Below are 21,756 nucleotides of genomic sequence, written 5' to 3'. Positions count from 1 at the left end.
ATCATGGTTTGTTTCTCTTCAATCAGTGGCTGTGCTGTGGGGTCTAGATCTTCGATAGCTGATGCTTTGAAGGAAGACAGTCTTCCTAAGTTCAAGAATTCCTGGTTGGTTTATGTTGTTTCTTTCCACTGTCATTTAATTTGTTCTGTAAAGCAATATTCTTAGTGGATTGTGAATCTTAGGAGCTAGAACAGATATGCCAATTAAGTCTTGCTATCAATATTAACTTGAAGTTCTTTTTGCTGCAGGTTCACTCATGATAATATTGTTACCTGTTCTCGTGATGGCAGTGCAATTATTTGGATTCCAAGATCTAGACGATCTCATGTGAGAAAATCTCAATTTATCATTTTTTGTCTCCAAATTTTTTTGTATACTATTTGGTCAACTTGTTTTATATTGCAATAAGGAAAAGATGCTTATTAGTGTTATGTTTGGTCTGAGACGTTATTTATCAATGTTTTTTTCTCTATTTCTTGGGTAATGTCTTCTGGATTTCTTATTTCTCCTGTAGATAACAGAATTGGTACATTTGTCTTTTTTCTCAATTTTGTACTAGATCATAAGATATTTCTGACAACAGGTTCAGTTTTAGCTATTGGAGTTCTGATTTTAAAAATTTGACTTTCAGCCCAAGTTTGGAGTTTTCAGACAATGAAATTAGTAAGAAGAAAATGAGATATATGAGGAAATAAATAAAACATTTTTGACTAATTGAAGTAAGCCAATTTCATATAAAAAGAAAATACAAGCTTGACATCTAATCTTTTAATCAACTATGATTGTATCATTAGTATGTAATTAGAGCATGTAATATAGTATAGAAGTAGATCTTGTTCAAATATCAAGGTTGAAGCTTTCAGAAGAATAAATGAAGGATTTGTTGACTAGTCATCTTGGTCCTATTTTACATCAGAAAATGCAATTTATCATTTTTTGTCTCCAAATTTTTTTGTATACTATTTGGTCAACTTGTTTTATATTGCAATAAGGAAAAGATGCTTATTAGTGTTATGTTTGGTCTGAGACATTATTTATCAATGTTTTTTTCTCTATTTCTTGGGTAATGTCTTCTGGATTTCTTATTTCTCCTGTAGATAACAGAATTGGTACATTTGTCTTTTTTCTCAATTTTGTACTAGATCATAAGATATTTCTGACAACAGGTTCAGTTTTAGCTATTGGAGTTCTGATTTTAAAAATTTGACTTTCAGCCCAAGTTTGGAGTTTTCAGACAATGAAATTAGTAAGAAGAAAATGAGATATATGAGGAAAAAAATAAAACATTTTTGACTAATTGAAGTAAGCCAATTTCATATAAAAAGAAAATACAAGCTTGACATCTAATCTTTTAATCAACTATGATTGTATCATTAGTATGTAATTAGAGCATGTAATATAGTATAGAAGTAGATCTTGTTCAAATATCAAGGTTGAAGCTTTCAGAAGAATAAATGAAGGATTTGTTGACTAGTCATCTTGGTCCTATTTTATATCAGAAAATGCAATTTTGTAGGGATCGGTTAGTACCAACTGGTATTTACTAGTCTAGGTGTAAAATAGGATGTGCACCATGCCTTTTTGGAATGGTGCGATTCGGTTTACATATATGTATATATTTAAAACCCTGTGTTTAGGGTGTCTCATGGATTGCAAACATGTGAATCGAGAGTTGCTTGCCCATCATTGCCCACCACTAGAACGATACTTCTTTGCCTCCTTGCTTTACATATTTAGCAAGTTACTCAACTTAAATATTTATCTATTTAGCAAGACTCCTGATGCCCCTCGTCATTATGACCATCTTGTTTTTACTCTATGAGTAATATCTTCATCAATCTCTTTATCTTGTTAAATAATTGATCCAATATACCTAAAACTTTTACTTAAAGGGATTTCTTGTTTATTCAATTTAACTATATTCCTTTGTTTATTTCTAGAATCGTTAAGATTACATTTTATATAATCAGTTTTAGTACTATTTAATCTAAAACTTTTAGTTTCTAAGGCTTTCCTTCGTAGCTTAAGTTTATAATTAATTCCACTTAGGTTCTCATCAACTAAGATAATATCATCAGTAAATAACATACATCAAGGAGGTCTATCATGTAAGTAACCAATAAATTCATCTATTTTCAATGTGAAAAGATAGGGACTTAATGTGAATCCTTGGTGTAATCCTATGCTAATAGGAAGCTTTCTAGACACATTTCGTATAGTTCTAACACCAGTAACTACATTATCATACATATCTTTAATAACATCAATATAATTAATGGATACACCTTTCTTCTCTAAAACCCACCATAATAAATCTCTATGAACTCTTTCATAGGCTTTTTCTAAATTAATAAAAATCATATGCAAATCTTTCTTTTTCTCTCTATACTTTTTAATTAATTGTCTTAATAAATAAATAGCTTCTATAGTTGATCTTCCCTATATAAAACCAAATTGACTTTCAGAAATATTTGTTTCAAGCCTTATCCTACTTTCGACAACTCTTTCCCAAAGTTTCATAGTATAGCTTATGATTTTAATTCCTCTAAAATTTGAATAATTTTGTATGTCACTCCTATTTTTATAAATTAGCACTAAAAAACTCTTTCTACATTCATTAAACATCCTTTTGAATTTCATAATTTTGTTAAATAAGTTAATTAACCAAGCTACTCCCTCATCCCCTAAATTTTTTCAAACTTCAATAGGAATACCATCAGACCCCGCACTCTTAGTTATTTTCATCTTTTTTAATGCGTCTTTTACTTTATTAGCTTTAATTTTATGAATAAATGTATGATTATTAAATCTACCACTATTATTTATCATTAAATCAAAGTCCTATGTGGAATATTCATTAAATAATTTATAAAAATAATTTTTTTATCTTTCCATAATCTTATTATCATTAACCAGTATGTTTTGATATTCATTTTTAATGCATCTAATATTACCTAAATCTTTGCCCTTTTCTAGCTTTAGCAATTTGATACATATCATTTTTCACCATCTTTAGTACCTAATTTATTATAAAAATTATCATATCTTGCCATACTAACCGCTTTTTTAGTCTCTTTTTTAGATTCTTTATATCTTTTAAATTTTTTTCTCATTTTTATAATTTTGTCAATCTTTAAAACACAATCTTTTAGTAAAAATTATTTTTTGAACTTCCTCGTACTACCATCAACTATCTCTTATGGTTACATCTGTACCTTTAGTTTCACTTATAATCTCTTTGGTTAAACTCCTAATTTTATTAGCTATTGTAGTCCAAATAATATTAATATTATCCTCATCAATGTTCCAAGTCACTTCCCTTTCCATCATATTTTTAAAAGTGTTTATATTATCATCTTTAAAACTCCATCTAGTCCTAGTAATTTTATATTATCTTTTTTTTTATTTTCTATAGTAAATATCTAATACCATCAACCTATCATGATTCGTCAAACTTTCGTCAGGTATAACTTTATAATTTTTACAAATAATCTTATCTACCTTTCTAGTGAGAAAAAAATCTATTTAACTACAATTATGACCACTCTTATAAATAATTAAATGTTAATCTATCTTCTTAAAATAAGTATTTATAATTATAAGATTATATGAAGTTGCAAAATTCAAAATCCGACCATCATCTTTATTTCTCTCCCCATAACCAAAGTCCCATGCTATATACATCATATGTTTTCCCTATATGACCACTTAAATCTCCTCCAATTATAAGTTTTTTGCTTATAGGCATTTCTCGAATGATATCATCTAAGCTTTTCCAAAATTTTCTTTTTGTTTGGTCGTCCAATCCGACTTGAGAGGCATAAGCACTAATGACGTTTAAAAGATCTTGTTGTTTCAGAAATTTTAAAATTATAATTCTATCTCCAAATCTTTTTATATTTACAACAGTGTTTTTAAGATCTTTATCAACAATAATTCCTACACTATTTCTGTGTTTAACTTTTTTAATATACCAAATTTTAAATCCAGTACTATTAATCTCTCTAAATTTTTTTCCTACCCACTTAATCTCTTATAAATAAATAATATTTATTCTTCTTCTGGTCATAGTGTCTGTCAATTCTAATCCCTTATTTGAAAGTGTTCCTATATTTCAAGAAGCTAACCTAACTCTCTATTCATGGACTAACTTCTTTACTCTCGTTGGTCCAAAACAATGAGGAACCCTTGCCTACTTGCAACCACATCCGGGCGCTAATGTGATGGACTGCTTTCGGGCGATCTCCTAGCCCACTGTTTGCAATTCGAGACACCTAGGTGGTGAAGGTGTCTTGCATCATTTTCGGATGACGACCTAGCTCTATACTGAAATCGGTTAAGATCTATGTTCATGAAATCTGACATGGTTTTCGTTGGTTATTAGTGACTCAACACAACCCTCTACCTTTTTCATCTGGACTTGGAACTAGCATTGGCAATGTTAGGAAAGAAGTTAAAATATTCGAGGGAAACCCCCAGAATTGAGTCAATACCATATTGGTGAAAACTGACTTGAAATGTAAAAAACATTTGTTTTTGGCATGATTGGTCAAGTTTGTCAAAATTAGCTAAAAATAATTGAAAACACATGTTTTTGACTATGATGTATCTGAAGTTCAGATGCCAAGAGTGTCAAAGATGCTGGTTGCTGCTGGGTACGAGTGTGGAGATGCCAAGAGTAGGTGTCATTCTTACTGGAGAGGGGAGCATCATGTGAGGTTATCTCGTGCATATAGAGGGCTATTAGAGGTGGCACTAAAGAGAGGGTGTTGTAGTGTCAGAGAAGTGTAGCTCGTCCGAAAGAGGGGAAGGAAGCCAAAATGGGTAACAATTTGGGGCGGGGGTTTTGAGGTCCAGGGTTTGGGGGTGAATTATGAGGGGAGGTTTTAAACCTTAATTAATTGATTGAGCCAAACCATTTGGCTCATATAGGGAATTGAGCTCAATGTGCATGGACTATAATTAATAGATCGAACCAAACTGTTCGGTTCATTTAGGATTGGATCAAATCCCTTAAAATTGGACCCATGTGCCTGAGTCAACCTAGGTGTGTGCCTTGGCCACCCAGCGGCCTGGCCCATGTGCTCACCTAGGCTAGTGCCAAATTGAGGCGCTCGGGCCTCACCTGACCTCACTCGAGGGCCTATCAACATCACTGATCTGAACTGGCCTAAATTTTTGGATTTTCATTGAAAGTGGTTTAAATGGATATTTTGCGGCAGACTTTGGCCATACAAAATCACTAAAGTTAACCTGATAGATCTTGTATGTATGAAGTAGAAGGATGTTTACCTATGTCTATGTTAACCTAATCTACATGATGTATACTTAGTGTAGTGATTTGTGAGTGCTTGCCATAAGTAGGTCACAAAAATGGGACAAATAAGAAATTGTAGAAAACGAATTTTATATTAGACTCCATTTGCATACTGGGCGTAAGGTTCTTGTGCTTTTCAATAGAAAACTTACTACTGCATGATATCATACTTGGTATAAACATGAGAGCAAGGATTGCCATTTTGTGTACCTGGCTCGTTTTGGAGATATGTTGTTGGATCAGTATGTATCGGTCAGTAATGGTGTACTAACCCATGGTACATCGGTATTTACTACTAGTGCTTTGGCAAGAAAATGAGGGAGAAGAGGAAGGGGCGATGGAAGAGGAAGGAAAAAAGAGGAGAAGCAGCAGCGGTATCGACATTGAATGTGAGAAGAGGGCTCATGTTAATTTCTATTTTAGGATTTTTCTGGTCAAGTTGGACAGGTTCCACCATGATTTTTGATTTTTTAAAATTATTTTTATTAAACTGGATTGGACCATCCGGAATGCGGGTGGTTTCTGTACTGGCCAATGCCCAGACCAGTACATATCACCTGTTTCATACCATATCGAGTGGTATAGCAGTGATTGCATGAGTGTATATTCTGCTTTAGTTTCTTTGCACTCTTTGTATATAGCTTTATTAACTATATTTTGGTAAGATATAGTGTGCATGCGTGCAAGCGTAGGTGCATGACAAACCAGCAGAAGTGCAATTATGTAAGTTGAGAGAGAGACAGATTACCAAGTACTGTTGGACAAAAGGTGTGACAATCATGTGGGGATTGAAATAATATCTTATTTCAGGTTTGAATTGAGAAAACATCATTGTAAGGATAAGTAGGAAGAGAAAATTAGGTTATTCAGAACTTGTAATTAGTTTATTCTTAGCATGACTAAAAATTGTAGGTAATCATGATTAAATATGATTGATTCTATTAACAAAGTTGCTCTTCTTCTAATTACTCTATGGGTTTCTCTTTCTTTTTTTTTTTTTAAGCCCTTTCTAATTGTTTTCAGTTCCTTTTTATTTATGTTAGGGGAAAGTTGGCCGGTGGACTCGTGCTTATCATCTTAAAGTTCCTCCCCCGCCTATGCCTCCACAACCTCCACGTGGCGGTCCACGTCAGAGATATCAACCAACTCCTCGTGGTGTTAACATGATAGTTTGGAGTTTGGATAACCGATTTGTGCTTGCTGCTATCATGGGTTTGTTCTATTTTTTTCTTGTTTCTTAAGGATTTACATGTTTTTAGTGCTATATTAACTTAAATTCTCTCTGATGTGAACCATTTGTAGATTTGTTTCTATGTTTAGAAAATTGGGACTCGTTCTAGGCCCATGCAGGTATGTACTTGGATGGTATGCGATGTAATGGCGGATGGCCTTTTTAACATGCTACGGCCTGGCCTATGGCAGTATGTGAGGGGCATGCACACCTAACTCATCACACACATGACATGTTATAGTGTTGTAGTACAAGAATCTCCTAGCCAGCCAATACTAGATTTTAGGCACTGTTTTAGGACAATATAGGTTTAGAGAAAAAAGCTTGTCAACAGGTATGGAGTTAAGGATGATCTTTGCATCTCTCAATTCATGTAAATTTTAATTTATAACTTTGTCATGTTTAACTCAATTAATCCTGATCCAATACGAATTTGAAACATTTTTTATGTGATTTTTGTTATCTAAGAAATTGATGGTGGGTACTTCGTTGATGGCTATTAATACTGATTATGTTGTGTCATATGTTGGTCTTGATGTGCTTTACTTTTAGTTAATAAAAGACATTAGGAGTTTAATATGTTTAAATGCTTCTTATTTGATTTTGTTGGTATTTTGTTGCTCTGTATTACACATTTTGATAGATGTTATATATTTCTTGATAGCCTGGTAGTTTTCATTTCATGGCAATCATGTCAGTGTTTTCTCATCTGTGTAGTATGGTTCTGTCATGCTACATATTTGTCCTGGGGTTCCCCACTGGATTTACATTTTACCATTCTGAATCTGCCTTGTTGGATTAAAATACTATTGCTGTTTTGTTTCTAAATGTAAATTACTTTCTTCAGATTGCAGAATATGTGTTTGGAATGCTTCTGATGGCAGCCTGGTTCATTCATTAATTGGTCACCAGGAATCTGTACGTACCAAGTATTGTCTTTTTTTGGATATGTATTCTTGACCATTCTAGATTTGATGTTGGTTATGACGAATTGCTTAGAATAATGTGTAACATTCATTTGGAATTGAGCTATGGTGTCCAGCATATGTTGGAATGAGAATTGAAAAGATTTGGTCCCTTGTTATATAAACTTTCATAGTAAGGCTAATATTTGCTAGTCATAGGTGCCCAGCAAGCCAATCACGTGAGTGATTGCATATGTGACTTGATACAGAATCTTTTTTGCTTATTATATTTTGGCATATATCACTTTATAATTATTGCATATATGCATATAAATATTGTGATGTCTTTGGATTTGTGCAATGGGAATCGGATCGTGATGAGATCACGAAAATGAGATCGATTCACCTTTAAACACATCCTAAATAATCCCGATCATAGGTTACTCGAGAGGGACATCATGATAACCGGACAGACTGGTGTGCTGTATACCCGTCCATATGATGGATGCAGCGGGTCTCATAGCTGCTCGTGTAGGGACACTAGGGATACAGTACAGGTGCTCATTGGAGAATGAGTTCACTGATTGATCCGCTTACGGAATGCTGGATGGTTGATGATGTCTTATTGTCAGACAGCGATTCCGTAGTCCTAGTGGTATATCTGGTCCTTAGACCTAAGACACCAAGGATGTCATATATGAGTACTCCACTCTTTGATACCAGACTTATAGGTTTGACTGTCTCAGATCTAGTACAGCTGGTCATTGGGAGTGGTAGTCGACCTTACGAGGGCTATTGAGTGTCGTTAGAGGATCATCCACTCTCGACATCATGAGAGGAATATCCTATGTGTTCTTGCTCAGACAAATCCCTGACCAGGGTCATTCGGGTTGAGAGAGAAAGAGTTCTCCGGGAGAATCCGATTAGAGCGAGACTCGAGTAGAAACCGTATGGGTCTGACAACACCATGCTCGATATACGATCATGGATGAGGGACTATAGGTACACGGTAACTGAGGATAGACAGGTCCAATGGAATGAATTCTCCAGTATCGTCTGGGGACTACGGCATAGTGGCCTAGTACGTCCGTAGTCGATGAGTCAAGTGAATTATTACAGAGATAATAATTCACTGAGTTAGAAGGAGTTCTGACAGGTATAACTCACGGCCAGCTCGATATTGGGCCTAGAGGGTTACACACATATGGTAGGCATTGCGATGAGTAGAGGTTCGGATATGAGATATCCGACGGAGCTCTTGTCTTATTGGATATCCAATAAGCCCCTGAATTATTGGATCCCATGAACGAGATCCAATAAGAGCCCATGAGAGATTATTGGATAGAGATCCACTAATCTAAAAGGCTTGGGTTATTGGATGCAGATCCAATACCCACTAGGCGAGGATCCATTAGGGTTTGACAGGGGACCTCTATAAATAGGAGGGATTCAGAGCCTCATAGGTTAGAGTCTTTGCTTGCCTCTCCTATTCTCCCTCCCCTCTCCACCTCAGAGTAGGTTTGGAGTTTTGAGGAGCGTCGTCGCAGCCCTGCTGTGTGGATCACCGTTAGAGAGGAGGACGCTTGACCTCCTTCACCCTCTCCTAAGGATCTGCAAGGAAACAGGGATATACGATCTATACGCAGTTTTTTCAGTTTCGCGGATTTTGCGCATCAATCTTCGCACGACGACGAACATCTATTTGGGAATCGGGGATTTCGTTTTTCTTGTTCTTCCGCTGCGCATGTGATGTCGCCCCCAAAGATTTTTCCAACAATATTTTCCCTTACAAGTTTGACCATAGTTGGTTCATAGTGAATTTCCAAGAAATTTCTCTTTTTATCCTATTATAATCATAAAGATATTCTGGTGCAATTGGAATAACATGTAGATTTTATCTTTTTGTGGAAAGGTGCCCAAAGAGTTCTATTGATAGTTTCTTTTATTGTCAAAAGTAGTGAGGTTAATAATGATACACTTTTTGCCTAAGCTGTTTTTCTCCATGATAATGTCAATGCAACAGATTGATGTTCATTACCATCACTTTAAGAGTGAGACATTGGAATATCACTGATGGTCTAATAATGATGAGTATCTTTCAACATATATACCCTTGAAGATAATATGATGTGTTTATATGTGATGCTGTCATGTTTTCTGGTCTTACATGTTATCCGTATATTTCCTATTTTTCCTAGGCTCTATGGTTCAATTAGATAAGCATGATTGGTTCACTTGTGTTCATTAAGTGGTTCAATTAGATAAGCATGGTTCAAATTGGTTCACTTGTTTGTTCATTAAGTGCCTATAAATCCTAGGACCCGGATCTTTGCTACACAAATTTGAGAATCATCCTCAATCTGACAGAATATCACTTGATAACTGATGCAGTAGCAAGTGAATCTCTGAAGGATTTCTTAGATTTGTGCACACTGGCCATATGTCAACCAAATGTTTGGATTTTAGTATTCTTTATATATTTCACCTTTTCAGATCCTACTTGTTGAGCTGGGATTCCTTGTTTTTTTCCCTATGTGAAGCATGGAAAGGAACATGAGACATGAACAAGACATGATGTTCATATGCTTAAACTGCTAATTTATGAAAAATATGACAGGGCACGCCATGGACATGACATAAGCGATATATTAGCATCTATATATCACCTAATATTAGATGTAGATACATTTTTTTTAAAATGGTTTTTATTATCATTACAATGGAATGTAACTTATAAGAAGCATAACTGTCATCAGCTGAATGCTTCAAACACAATTAGAAAACATTGAGATAATTAAAGTCATACTAAATTTCAATTGTAAGTGTATGAAGATACGTAAAAGTATAAACAATACATTTTATATTATAGTGTCTGAAGTATCCAGCCTGCCATTGGAATGATTCGTCAAAAGTCAATGTTGGATGTAGACACAATGTAGACGTGGCAAGCATTTTGAAGTGTATGATTGGTAGATTTCTCACGTATACAAAAGTCTTAGAGATTGAATTGAAACTTAAGTTGTTACTTTAATGCTGCTGAAATATGAAATGTATTTTAATTTCGATTGTATCAACCAATGTAGACTGTGAATTTATTGGTTTCACAATCAATTGGTATGCAGCAGATTGGCAAATTTTGCCTAGTCCGAGCCCAGACTGCGCTTACCAGCTGGTAAGCTCATCACAATGGGCTTATGGGGTGGTAATTTGACCAAAACCAAGTTGTACTTGGCGATAAATGTACTTCATGGAATCAATACTGGGTTATTTTTTCTTGTTTTAACAAAACTGTAGAATGGTCACAAAGGTACCTGTTAAAAGCTGCCAACACTAACTGTTGTCTTCTCTCTCTCCCTTCCTCTATCTTATGAGGATTAAGCTAATCAAAACCAAGCTGTACTAGGTGATAGGCTCAGCGAACTTGATTTCATCCAACCAGTTCCTATCAGTCTGGGCATGAATTGGGATGTTGGTCAACCCTTTTCGGGGAATTCAGTCTGGTTTATTTATTTAACTGTTTAAACCCTACTTCTTAGGGTTTCCACTCATGCGGAGTCACAGAAATTCACCATTCGCACTGTCGCTGGTGGCATAAACTGTTTTAAGGTACCTGTCTGGCCATGAGCCAGCATGAATCTGGTACCAAAATTGCAATCATTGGATGAGCATACCACCCAGGGTTACCAGATATCTTTTTATAATTTTCTTGTTTCTGGAAAGTAGTTGTGTTGACAACCCCTCATGCCTTCTCTTTTCCTTCTCTATTGCATCCTCTTCTGCTTCTCCTTCTTGTGGCCATCACATCATCCTCTTCCTCCTATGCCTCCTTCAATGTGTCACCACCTCCTCATCCATGAGGAGCCACCTCCTACTTCCTGAACATGTTCTCGCCCATCTACCACCTACTCCTCATCCTTCCCTTTGGTCTCTCCCTTTCTCTCTAATTTGAGTGGTACCGGCCAGTTGAAACACTGAGATCCTGGTTGGACATCGGCACCGGACCAAGATTAATCCTTGGTGATGCTAATATATGAAATATTCTTACAGGTGTTCCAAGTGTATAGAGTGTTTTGTTTTACCCTCAGATAGTATCTTCTCTCTGCTTCAGTTATCACTATAAATTGATATTAATAAATAATGCATATGAGACTGTTCTAAGCACTCATCAAAACTCAACCATGTTTTGAAGGATAAGATGGTTTCGGCTTGTATCACTATAGTGTACCTGAAAACCCTGACAAATTGGGAATTAGCTTGGATCTTGATGTGAAACCTGTTGAAAGTAGCTAGAATTGGCTTATCTTAGGTTGGTCCATCTTATTATTTTGCCTGATTCTGATTCATAAGTCTGTTCCTGAACCCTTCTGGTCCAACTCTTTGAAACTTCGCTGGAAAAATATGCACAGTAAAGAGTTTGGATCTTATGAATGATTTTGCTGGTTTCTAATGATATTGTATTTTCCTGAAAAATTATTGATTTTCCAATAACTTGACCAATTAATTCCCATTCTTTCATTTTCTTAACTAAATTTTCTCACGTTGACACAAGTCTGATCTTGAATGCAGAAACTTTTTGATTGGGTTCTCCAACAGTAAATGATCTTACAAAAATTTTCTGCCCATTTACTCTAGTTGAAAATGTCAAGGTTGTTTTGTTAATATTATTTTTTATTTAATTTAAGTACTGAGTTTTTACAGTTCTTTCTATTGCTTACAGTCAACACTGTTGTTGAAAATATGTTTTTGTATGAGATTATGCTTCCTTACATATATTTTCATTTAAATTTGATGAAATTACTATTATTTGTAACCTTTGAACTAGATCACCATTATCTGTAATTTATATGGTGAAGTTTTTGTGATCTCATGGATATTTGTCTTTTAAAAGATGTGTTATAATATAACTGTTGTTTGATTACAGACATTTGTTCTGGATGTCCATCCTTTCAACCCACGGATAGCTATGAGTGCTGGCTACGATGGGAAAATGATTATTTGGGATGTAAGGCTCTGATAATTTTCCATAATGTAGATTAGTTTTCATGTGTATACATGTGCATTAAGACTCTTTCTGATTGGTGCTTCCAGATATGGAAGGGCAAGCCTGTACGGATTTATGAAACTGGCCATTATAAGTTGGTTGATGGTAAATTTTCACCGTAAGTCAGCTAAAATAGCTTCACAGTAGTTTGTTGTCTATGCTAATTTTAGATTCTTGAGCCGTTTAATCTCATTTGTTTTTCAACTGTCCATATCTAAATTATTGCTTGCAATGCTTGCTTAAACATACTGCAAAGCTGGTAATTTCTTTCCCCATCTTCTGGTGCCCTTTTTATATTAACATTTACTGGTGATAAATTACATTATTGGACTTTCTGTATCACTAGATAAGATTGGGATTTGTGCTGAGGTATGCCAAAATGCTGATCTATTTTTTTTGTTACATTTATTGTGTTGCAGGATTATGAAAACTATGGCTTGTTTGATTAGTGTCTCTAGTGATTTTTATTCGCTACTTATAAGTAAACAAAAATTTTAACATAATTTATTATTATTAAATTGGATGCACTTGTCTTTGTTGGAGAGATGTCAGCACATGATTGTTTTTGCTTCCTAGTGTAAACCTTATGCCAAGAAGAACATCTATTGGAAAGAGAAGGGGGGAGACCTAAGGGCATAAGATGGATATCACACTACTGCACATATCTTTGTAAGCTGGAGCAGAATTGATGGTGAGCCATCTGTTGTCCAAGCTGTGGAGTTTATGACGTAATCAGGCTCACCTCCAATTTCGTGTTGACTAGGATATGTGATTTGTAATGATTACCTGAGCAGTTATCATTATCCTGTGCTTTGGTTTGTGATGGAGAACCCAGCTTGGGGATACGGAGGCATGCAGTTACGAAGCCGAGTTGACATTATTTTTATGTTCCCTTCACAGATAATGAAAGTGGAAAGAGTTAGAGTGGAGTATATTTACTGTTGCAGCAGTTGCAGCATTCAAAACTAGGTCGGATCACTTCAAAAGCAGCTCACTTAGGTCCAATTGATTACTATATGATAGTATGGCTCAATGATTTAAAAAGCGTTCGGCGTCAATGTCCAAAAACACCCGAGGTGCTAGGCGCTCGCCCGAGCGAAACGAGGCGCTAAAATATAACAATATATAATATAATTAATAAATATAATTATTTAAATAAAAATATGATATGAAATTAATAAAATCTTGCAAAATCATAATATCACATTAACAAAAAGTCTCAAAATTCAAAACAATAACAATAATTTTAAATAAATAAAAATTAGCAGTATTAAAATCAAAATAATATATTATTAATATAATAAATAAAAAATATTGTTACTAGTATATAGTTGATAGTATATTGTTATACTGTTAATATACTGTTAACAGTATACTATCGAGTAGATGTGAGAAGACTGAGTAAGAGTAAGACAGTAGCGGTGAGCAGCAAGTAGCGGCAGTGGGAGCGGCGACAGTGGGAAGCTGCGGTAGCAGCGGCGAGCAGCGATAGTGGCAGCAGTAGTGAGAGTGCAGCATAAGAGTAAGACCGATGCTGCTAACTGAGAGCAACGACAGCGGTAGCAACAAGCAACGAGAGCGGGAGCGGCGAGCAGTGACAGCAGCGGCGAGCAACGATAGTGGCAGCGATGAGCAGGTGAGGGATGCTGGGAGGCTGATATCGGTGCTTTAGTTGGTTCTATTGAACCAACTAAAGCATCGGGATCGCCTGGTTTAACCCGGGCACTCGCCCGAGCCCAGGTGTCAGGCGCTTCAGGCGAGCGCCCAAGCGGCGCCTCTTTGAAGCGCGCCACCTAGACATGAAGTGAGGGGCTCGGGCCTCGCCTCGCCCGAGCACCTAGGCGAACGCCCGAGCGCCTATTGAAATCGCTGGTATGGCTGGTTAAATCTAGGCTTGTCTTGTGGAGAGACATCTGAAATCGAGAATGACACTTGATCACTTTAAGATCAACTGGCCCAGGTCCAATAAGTCACTGCATGATACTATGCTTGAGCACTTTTGACAGCTAGGTTTTGTCACTGTGCGGAGAGACATCTGAAATAGAGAGTCTAGTCGAAGGCAAAAGAGGAGGCAATTACCCTCAGGAGGTGATAACAACATGGTGAGAGTACGTTAGAGGGGGCATAAGAGGCAACAATGGTGTAGCAGGGCAGAGGAGGCGGTAGTGATGTGACGAGAAGGAATAAGAGGCAAAGGAAGAGAGGGAGAGCGAGAGTCCGTAAGAGAAGGAATGCATGATAGGAGAGAAAGAAATGAAAAGGAAAAATACAATCGTCAAAGGTTATCAAAAAATGAAATAAAAATTAAGGGCACTTGACTATAGTCATATTTCCCAGTTCAGCCGATCCCTGGAGTTAAAACTTGGTGTTTTGCACAATAAGGTAAGTTACCAGATGATAAGCTTAATATGAACTGAAATAGGGTGAAAACTGGTGATCCGCTTATCGATTCACAGTCAAACAAGTAAATACTGGCCTCTGCCAACTATTGTGCCCAGTTTTTTAAACCTTGCTTTTAACTTTTAACTATATGGGGTTTGCCTATATGGATCTATTTTTGCCATTGAACGCTGTATAAAGGAACATCTTTAATTAAACTAAGCACTAAAACCTCTTTTTATTGTTTCAAGGAATGTATTTTTTGGGTTTCTCTCTCTCTCTCTCTCTCTCTCTCTCTCTCTCTCCTTGCACGAGGAATTCTAATCAACTCCAAGCATTAAAACTTGGTGAATTTGTATTCATTGAAAGATAAGCAGTAAGTTTAGTCTTAAAACAAGGATTAGATGTTCAAATCTGAAATATCAGGAACTAGTAAATATAAGGCTATCTAAATTGGCAGGAACAAGTAAATCGAAGGCCAAGTTCCTTATGCAAGAGGTCTCAACCAAGGACTTCTTTGGTAGTTAAGATGCTTAAATGGCAAGATTCTGCCAAGTGGGGGAGCCTAAGGCACTAAAATTGGGTCTTCCAAATCCCTTTCTATAGGAAGCAACATTTTTCACCGCATATGCATGTTCCAAAAACAAGGGGACAATTTAATTAGTAAGCAACCGGAAAGGTGTTGGGCAATAAGTGGTGGATAGAGGAAGAATCCAAGATATAGGATTAAAAATTGTGCAAGGTTAACTTTTTCTCAAGATACTCTTCTCTTAAGCCAGTTGCCACATTATTATTGAGGTCGGTTAGAGTATATATATCCAAGGTTTGTCGTACCGTGGCATGCCACTCAGTACGAGCAGTATGCACTGTGGCATACCACTCGTACCGTGGCATTATCTGTCGGTACTCCCCGATTATACCATGTGTTAGTGTATCGGTACATACGATACCGACGGTCAATCGATACACCAGTACGGACCGATAAGGCGAACCGTGCATATATCAATCAAATCCTACCAGTGGGGTAACATATACTCATCTTTTCTAGCAGAGATCCATTAGGGAACAACTAGCAAAAGAATCTGTCAAGTTAACAATCAAATATGATCAATTATGCAGCACATGCCTGCTTGATAAATTTAAAGTAACAAACCGTCCTACCAAAGAGTCTAGCTTTAATTTAGTGATCTCAAATTAGACTAAAAAGACCAGCCGAATACTTAATGTATCATGTGGACAAACCCCACATCTTGGTGATCAAAATTGATGTGCTTATTAAACCATATATTGCATTGGTTCTCATGGTTCTGCCATTGAGGGAAAAATTAAAGATATAAGGCAGCATTGTCATAATATTTATAACACTTGGTTATTCTACTAGATAGCCAATTAGTGTCGTATCCTTTTCAATACATTAGAACTGAATGTTGCGGATTTTTTGGGCCTATATATAGCTAGATCTCATCATCTTTCAAGTATCTTTATAATTATAGGTTTCATATGCACCCACTCATGTTTACTTTGGTTTATGATATCTTTGAGTCTTGTAAATGTAAATATGATTGCTTTATGAACCTAAGAATTGAATTTGAATTTGATTGTGAAATGCTTCTGTTATCATGATGCTGCACTTTTTGTTTTCTTGATGCCCAACTAAGATTGTGTATGTATCTATTATATGTTCTTGGTGTTCTTGTGATCAGTTGGTTCTTACCTTGCTGCTGAAATTGTAATTTGGATCTCTTATCTTCTGCTGCCCATTATTAGGGACGGGACTTCAGTTATTCTCTCAGATGAAGTTGGACAAATATTTATAGTGGCAACAGGGCAAGGAGACTCTCAGAGAGATGCACAATATGATCAGGTGTGCATCATTGATTAGCTCACATGATCTTTAAGTTCAGTACTATATTTCTTGAACGATTATTTTTGTTTATTTTTCTCACTGCAACAGTTTTTCCTTGGAGATTATCGTCCCCTTATGCAAGATACGAATGGAAATGCTTTGGATCAGGTGTGTTTTCCCCTTACCATGTATTAATGTTGAAATATTTGTATAAGAGGGGAATAAATAAATTAGTGGAAAAGAAACACGGTCCCAAGCTCAAAACCAATCTTGTGAACTCTGATATCAAGATGAATCATCTTCCTGCTAGATACTTGGCTTTATTGCTTCATTTTGGTCTGGTGTTGTTTTAAGATTTGAAAGTTGACTACTGGACTATTGATTACTGCATTGGATGTTGCATCAATCATGTTAATTGTTTGGCAAATAGCTATGTAAAAACAGTTCTGTTTTCCATCGGGCATAATATTGGCTTTCATTAGCTAATGATGTTCCTCAGAGGCTCAGACACTCAAATTTTACAGCATACTTCTTATATTTTTCACTTTCATCTCATTATGGGGATAGTTAGTTTATTTCTTAGTGTTCGTTGCCTCAGTTTATGCATGTTTCTGACAATCAATGGAGTTTCTTGTTTTCTTTTCGTATTTTTAACTTTTGTTGCACTACAGGAGACTCAGCTTACACCACATTGGAGGAATATTCAGGATCTCCTTTGTGATTCAAGTATGCATTTGCATTCATGGGTGTTGTATTAGTGCTCTTTTGCTATGTATTTCTTTCCTATGTGGCTTGCCAATTAACCTATTTTTCTGTCAGGCATGATCCCATATCCTGAACCTTACCAGAGTATGTACCAGAGGCGCCGTTTAGGCATCCTAGGTATGGAGTGGCGTCCAACTTCATTAAAACTTGCGGTTGGTCCAACTTACAATGTTAACACTGGCGATTTTCAACCGCTACCAATTACGGACCTAGAACAATGGGTTGAGCCTTTACCACAGGTTGTGGATGCGGTAGATTGGGAAATAGAAAATGACATGCAGAGTGATGACACTGATTCTGAATATAATGTGACTGAAGAATATTCAACTGAAGGAGAACATGAAAGTTTGAGCAACAGTTCTTGTGAAGATGTAGAAATCAGCGCAGAGGACAACAGTGTTGACCATGATGGAAAAGAGGGCCTTCGGAGATCTAAAAGGAAGAAGCACAAATCTAGAGTAAGATGAATCTGCAGCATTTTTATTTTTTTCTCTTTTGCTGGTACTAATTTTTTATATTGTCTTTGACAGGCGGAGTTCACAACTTCTTCTGGTAGGCGGGTTAAAAGAAGAAACTTGGATGAGCATGATGGTGCTACTGTATCGAGGGCTCACAGGCTTGGGAGGTCAAGAAATGGACATTTGACAAGAAAGAAATCTATTAAATCAGAGCCACTGCGACCACAGAGAATTGCTAAAACTAATGCTCTCACTTTCTTTTCTAAGATAACTGGTGGTTCTACAGACGGAGAAGATGAAGATGAACCGGACAGCAGTTCCTCGGAAAGTGAATCAGCATTTCCAGATTCAAATATTCAGAGCATTGAGTCTGAAAGGTCAATGCTAAATAACCAACTTAATCATTCAAAGGACAATCGTGACTTAAGAGATGGATGTGAAGGTGCTGTTAAACCTTCTCAGACCATTGAAACTCAGACAAATTTGATAAGTAAGAGGAGGTTGGTCCTTAAGTTGCCACCTCGTGAGCCAAGAACAGTTGTTTCTGGATATGCAAGACCTGAATGCCACAAACAGGATGGTGCATTGGTTTCATTGCCTGTAACTAATCCTGATGTCACTAACTTGAATAGAACCAACGGAAGTGAGACAGCTCATCTAATCAGACAAACTGAGACGTCAAGTCACAATAATTCTTCAGCAGATCGCCAGCACAGTACAATCAAATGGGGGGAAGTAAAGCAGCGCTCCTCAAAACGTCCAAAATTGGGTGACATGGCTACAGATGTTTGGCCTGTAGCAAATAGGTGCCCAGATGGTTCTGGCTTAGTTCGTAATGACATTAATGTACATGCCAAATTGGAGGATGAGTGTGGACCCTCTAATTCTAGGACGCAAGCTAATGAAAATGGTTGTGGGAGAATTGTATACGAGTGTGAACAAGTGGATGATGTCCATGGAATAACTGGTACCAGGGTTGACGTTTTTTCTCCTGAAAAGAACTCTGGTTCCTTAGTTCATCAACAGTTATCAACTTACATCAGCGAGCAGGATCAGGTGGCACCTCCAATGACTTGCAATGACAATAGAAATGATCCAGTTGTGCTGGTGGGCAAAGACCCTATGAGCAGTGATCTCAGAGATTTAAATATAGCATTTAAAGGGCCTGAAATGTTTTCAATCAAAAATGAAAATTTGTTTGGCACTACTAATAATGTTGATGAAAACCAGCAAGTGGAGAAAAATGTGAAGACTATCTATCCAAAGCTACGGATCAAGTCAAGGGAATTAGTGCATGATGCTACTATTTCATCCTCGAAGTTAAAATCTATTACACTTGATGGTTGCAGTCCTGAGGGTGATGTACTGTCAAACAGTGCAGCCTCAACTGGACGAAATCTAATTTCTGTTGCAGAAATGGAGGATGAAGAAACCAGTGGGAGGTATACAGACCATGGGAAATGGAATAGCAGATCAGAAAGTTCAGAAGGGTGGACAAGTGTAAATGCCAGATTATCCATTTCTCACGATTCCAAGAAGATGGATTTAGAATCCCATCATAAAATGTACAATGCTGTTTATAAGAGGACAAAGTCATCCCGGGAAAGAAAAAGTTCTGGAGCTGACATTCATATTAAGGAAGAAACTACATCAGACTCCAATGACCATGGCGGAGATGTAAAGGTGGAGCTAGGTGGTACCTTTGACTGTGCTCGCAGAACAAGATCCATGGGCACAAGGGCACCCAGGAATGAGTTAACTTATAACATGAGTAATTTTAAAGTGGACAAATCCTATGGCTCTTTAGGAGAATCTACAAGTGCAGGAAGATCTAAATCATGTGCCCATGATCAACTTAACGAATGGGTGTCTACTTCAAAAATGACTGTCGGTTTAAGATCAATCAGAAACAGAAGGGAAAACTACAAATTCACTGAACTCAGACCTTTAGATAAAAGAGGTTACCACCAACCGATTCGGAAACTATCATGGCTGATGTTGTTAGAGCATGAGGAGGGTTACAGGTATATTCCCCAGAAAGGTGATGAGGTTGCTTATCTGAGGCAGGTATATAATTTTTTTCTAATCTGGTGTTTTTTCTATTAGTTATGATTATTGAGATTTCTACACCATTATCTCTTATTTGTGTTCTTGACCAATTTCAGGGCCATAAAGAGTATATTGAAAGTTCTGGTACACCAGAAGCAGGTCCCTGGGAATCAGTAAAAGGTTTAAAAGCAGTAGAGTTTTGCAAAGTTCGAGACGTTGATTACGCCACACTTCCTGGATCTGGTGATAGTTGCTGCAAACTCACCCTCAAATTCCTAGATCCTTTCTCCAGTGGCTATGGTAAAGCTTTCAAATTCACTTTGCCTGAGCTCACTGGTTTTCCAGACTTCCTTGTGGAAAGAACACGTTATGATGCTTCCATAGAGAGAAATTGGACCCACAGAGATAAGTGCCATGTCTGGTGGAGGAATGCAAATGGAGATGGTGGGGGCTGGTGGGCGGGTCGGATCTTGGCTGTAAAGCCTAAATCTTCCGAATTTCCAGAGAGCCCATGGGAGAGATATGTAATACAGTACAAAGATGACTCTTCTGGCCACCATTTCCATAGCCCATGGGAGCTTAATGATACTGATAGCCAGTGGAAACACCCATGTATCGATGATGACACGATGGATAATCTGTTAAAATCTATTGCTAAGATAGAACAGGCATCAATGAGAAATGAGGTTCTCCAATATTCTAGATGAGAATTTTTAGAAGTATTAAATCAATTTCTCTTCCAAGCATTTGACTAATTGTTTTTTTATATTAATGTGACAGGACTACCATGGCATTCGGAAACTGAATCAAGTGGCACAAAAGTCTGATTTTATAAACAGGTATTATGATGTATAACTACAGCTCCTTTTTCTGATTACTTGCTTTATTATAATGATGTTGTCATTATTGGAAAAGGATATTACATTATTCTCGTTCTCTGGCATGATAAATTGGGACGATACGGGTGTTCATTTGTAACTCGTTGTTCCTCTACACAGGTACCCTGTTCCGCTCTCTCTTGAGGTGATCAAGAGGAGACTTGAAAACTGCTACTACCGCACTATGGATGCAGTCAAGCACGATGCCTATGTGATGATTTCAAATGCCGAGTCATACTTCAGCAGGAGTGCAGACATGATGTCAAAGATGCACCGGTTATCGGAATGGATCATGCGAACGTTTCCATCGTCATAGTGACCAACTGACAGTGACAGTTTTGTAGCAGTCTCTTTTATAAAGGTTTAAGCCTGCTTGCTGCTTAACTGTAGATAAATTCTATTCCAACATTTTGTTTCATTGCCCATAGATCTTTTTTCTTTCCTGGGGAAATTGGTGTTCGGTTGGGTGATTGTTTTGATACAAAAGGTTGTTCGAAGGGGAGTGGAAGAGCTGGCCGAGGAAGATTATCTGCCAGAATTCATTTGTGTATAGACCCTTGCTTTACCATCCACAATAAAAAAAAAAGTAATAGAATTGGTAGCTTTTGATGTTCTAACCTTGTTATGTGCTATTATATCAGTAAAAATGCAGGTCATGTAAACATGAGTTTGTCGTCTGTTGTACGACAGCAGACGTAGTGAGATTTGTAAGCCAAGTGCTGAATATAATGCTGCTATGAGTGCCTGTTCAGCCTACAAGCAGCTGTCCTCGAATTCTAAATATCTTCAATCAATCAACCATCGGGAAGCCCGAGTTATCGATGAAATTGAATGGACTGTTGAGAGAGACGACACAGCCAAGCCAATCGAAGCAATCATACGTTCAA

At 36.9% G+C, this 21,756-nt stretch overlaps 1 protein-coding gene across 2 annotated transcripts in view; it reads left to right on the top strand.

Moving 5' to 3' along the window:
* Positions 1-21,486, top strand: part of LOC135583738 (uncharacterized) — a 56,619-nt gene extending 35,133 nt beyond the window's left edge. For both annotated transcript variants that reach the window (XM_065090231.1, XM_065090230.1), the window contains exons 11-24: positions 27-104; positions 249-327; positions 6,361-6,529; positions 7,396-7,466; positions 12,375-12,455; positions 12,542-12,612; positions 16,641-16,737; positions 16,828-16,887; positions 17,391-17,445; positions 17,539-17,942; positions 18,015-20,009; positions 20,108-20,677; positions 20,772-20,830; positions 20,990-21,486. In XM_065090231.1, the coding sequence (XP_064946303.1) occupies positions 27-104; positions 249-327; positions 6,361-6,529; positions 7,396-7,466; positions 12,375-12,455; positions 12,542-12,612; positions 16,641-16,737; positions 16,828-16,887; positions 17,391-17,445; positions 17,539-17,942; positions 18,015-20,009; positions 20,108-20,677; positions 20,772-20,830; positions 20,990-21,185 (3,985 nt within the window). In that variant the 3' untranslated portion in view covers positions 21,186-21,486. The remainder of the gene's footprint in view (positions 1-26; positions 105-248; positions 328-6,360; positions 6,530-7,395; positions 7,467-12,374; positions 12,456-12,541; positions 12,613-16,640; positions 16,738-16,827; positions 16,888-17,390; positions 17,446-17,538; positions 17,943-18,014; positions 20,010-20,107; positions 20,678-20,771; positions 20,831-20,989) is intronic.
* The last annotated feature ends 270 nt before the right edge of the window (positions 21,487-21,756 follow it).

Source organism: Musa acuminata, chromosome BXJ1-11 (assembly GCF_036884655.1).
Source record: "Musa acuminata AAA Group cultivar baxijiao chromosome BXJ1-11, Cavendish_Baxijiao_AAA, whole genome shotgun sequence".
NCBI classification, from domain to species: domain Eukaryota; kingdom Viridiplantae; phylum Streptophyta; class Magnoliopsida; order Zingiberales; family Musaceae; genus Musa; species Musa acuminata.
Note: the sequence above shows the minus strand (reverse complement) of the source record. Positions and strands in the feature narration are given on the sequence as shown.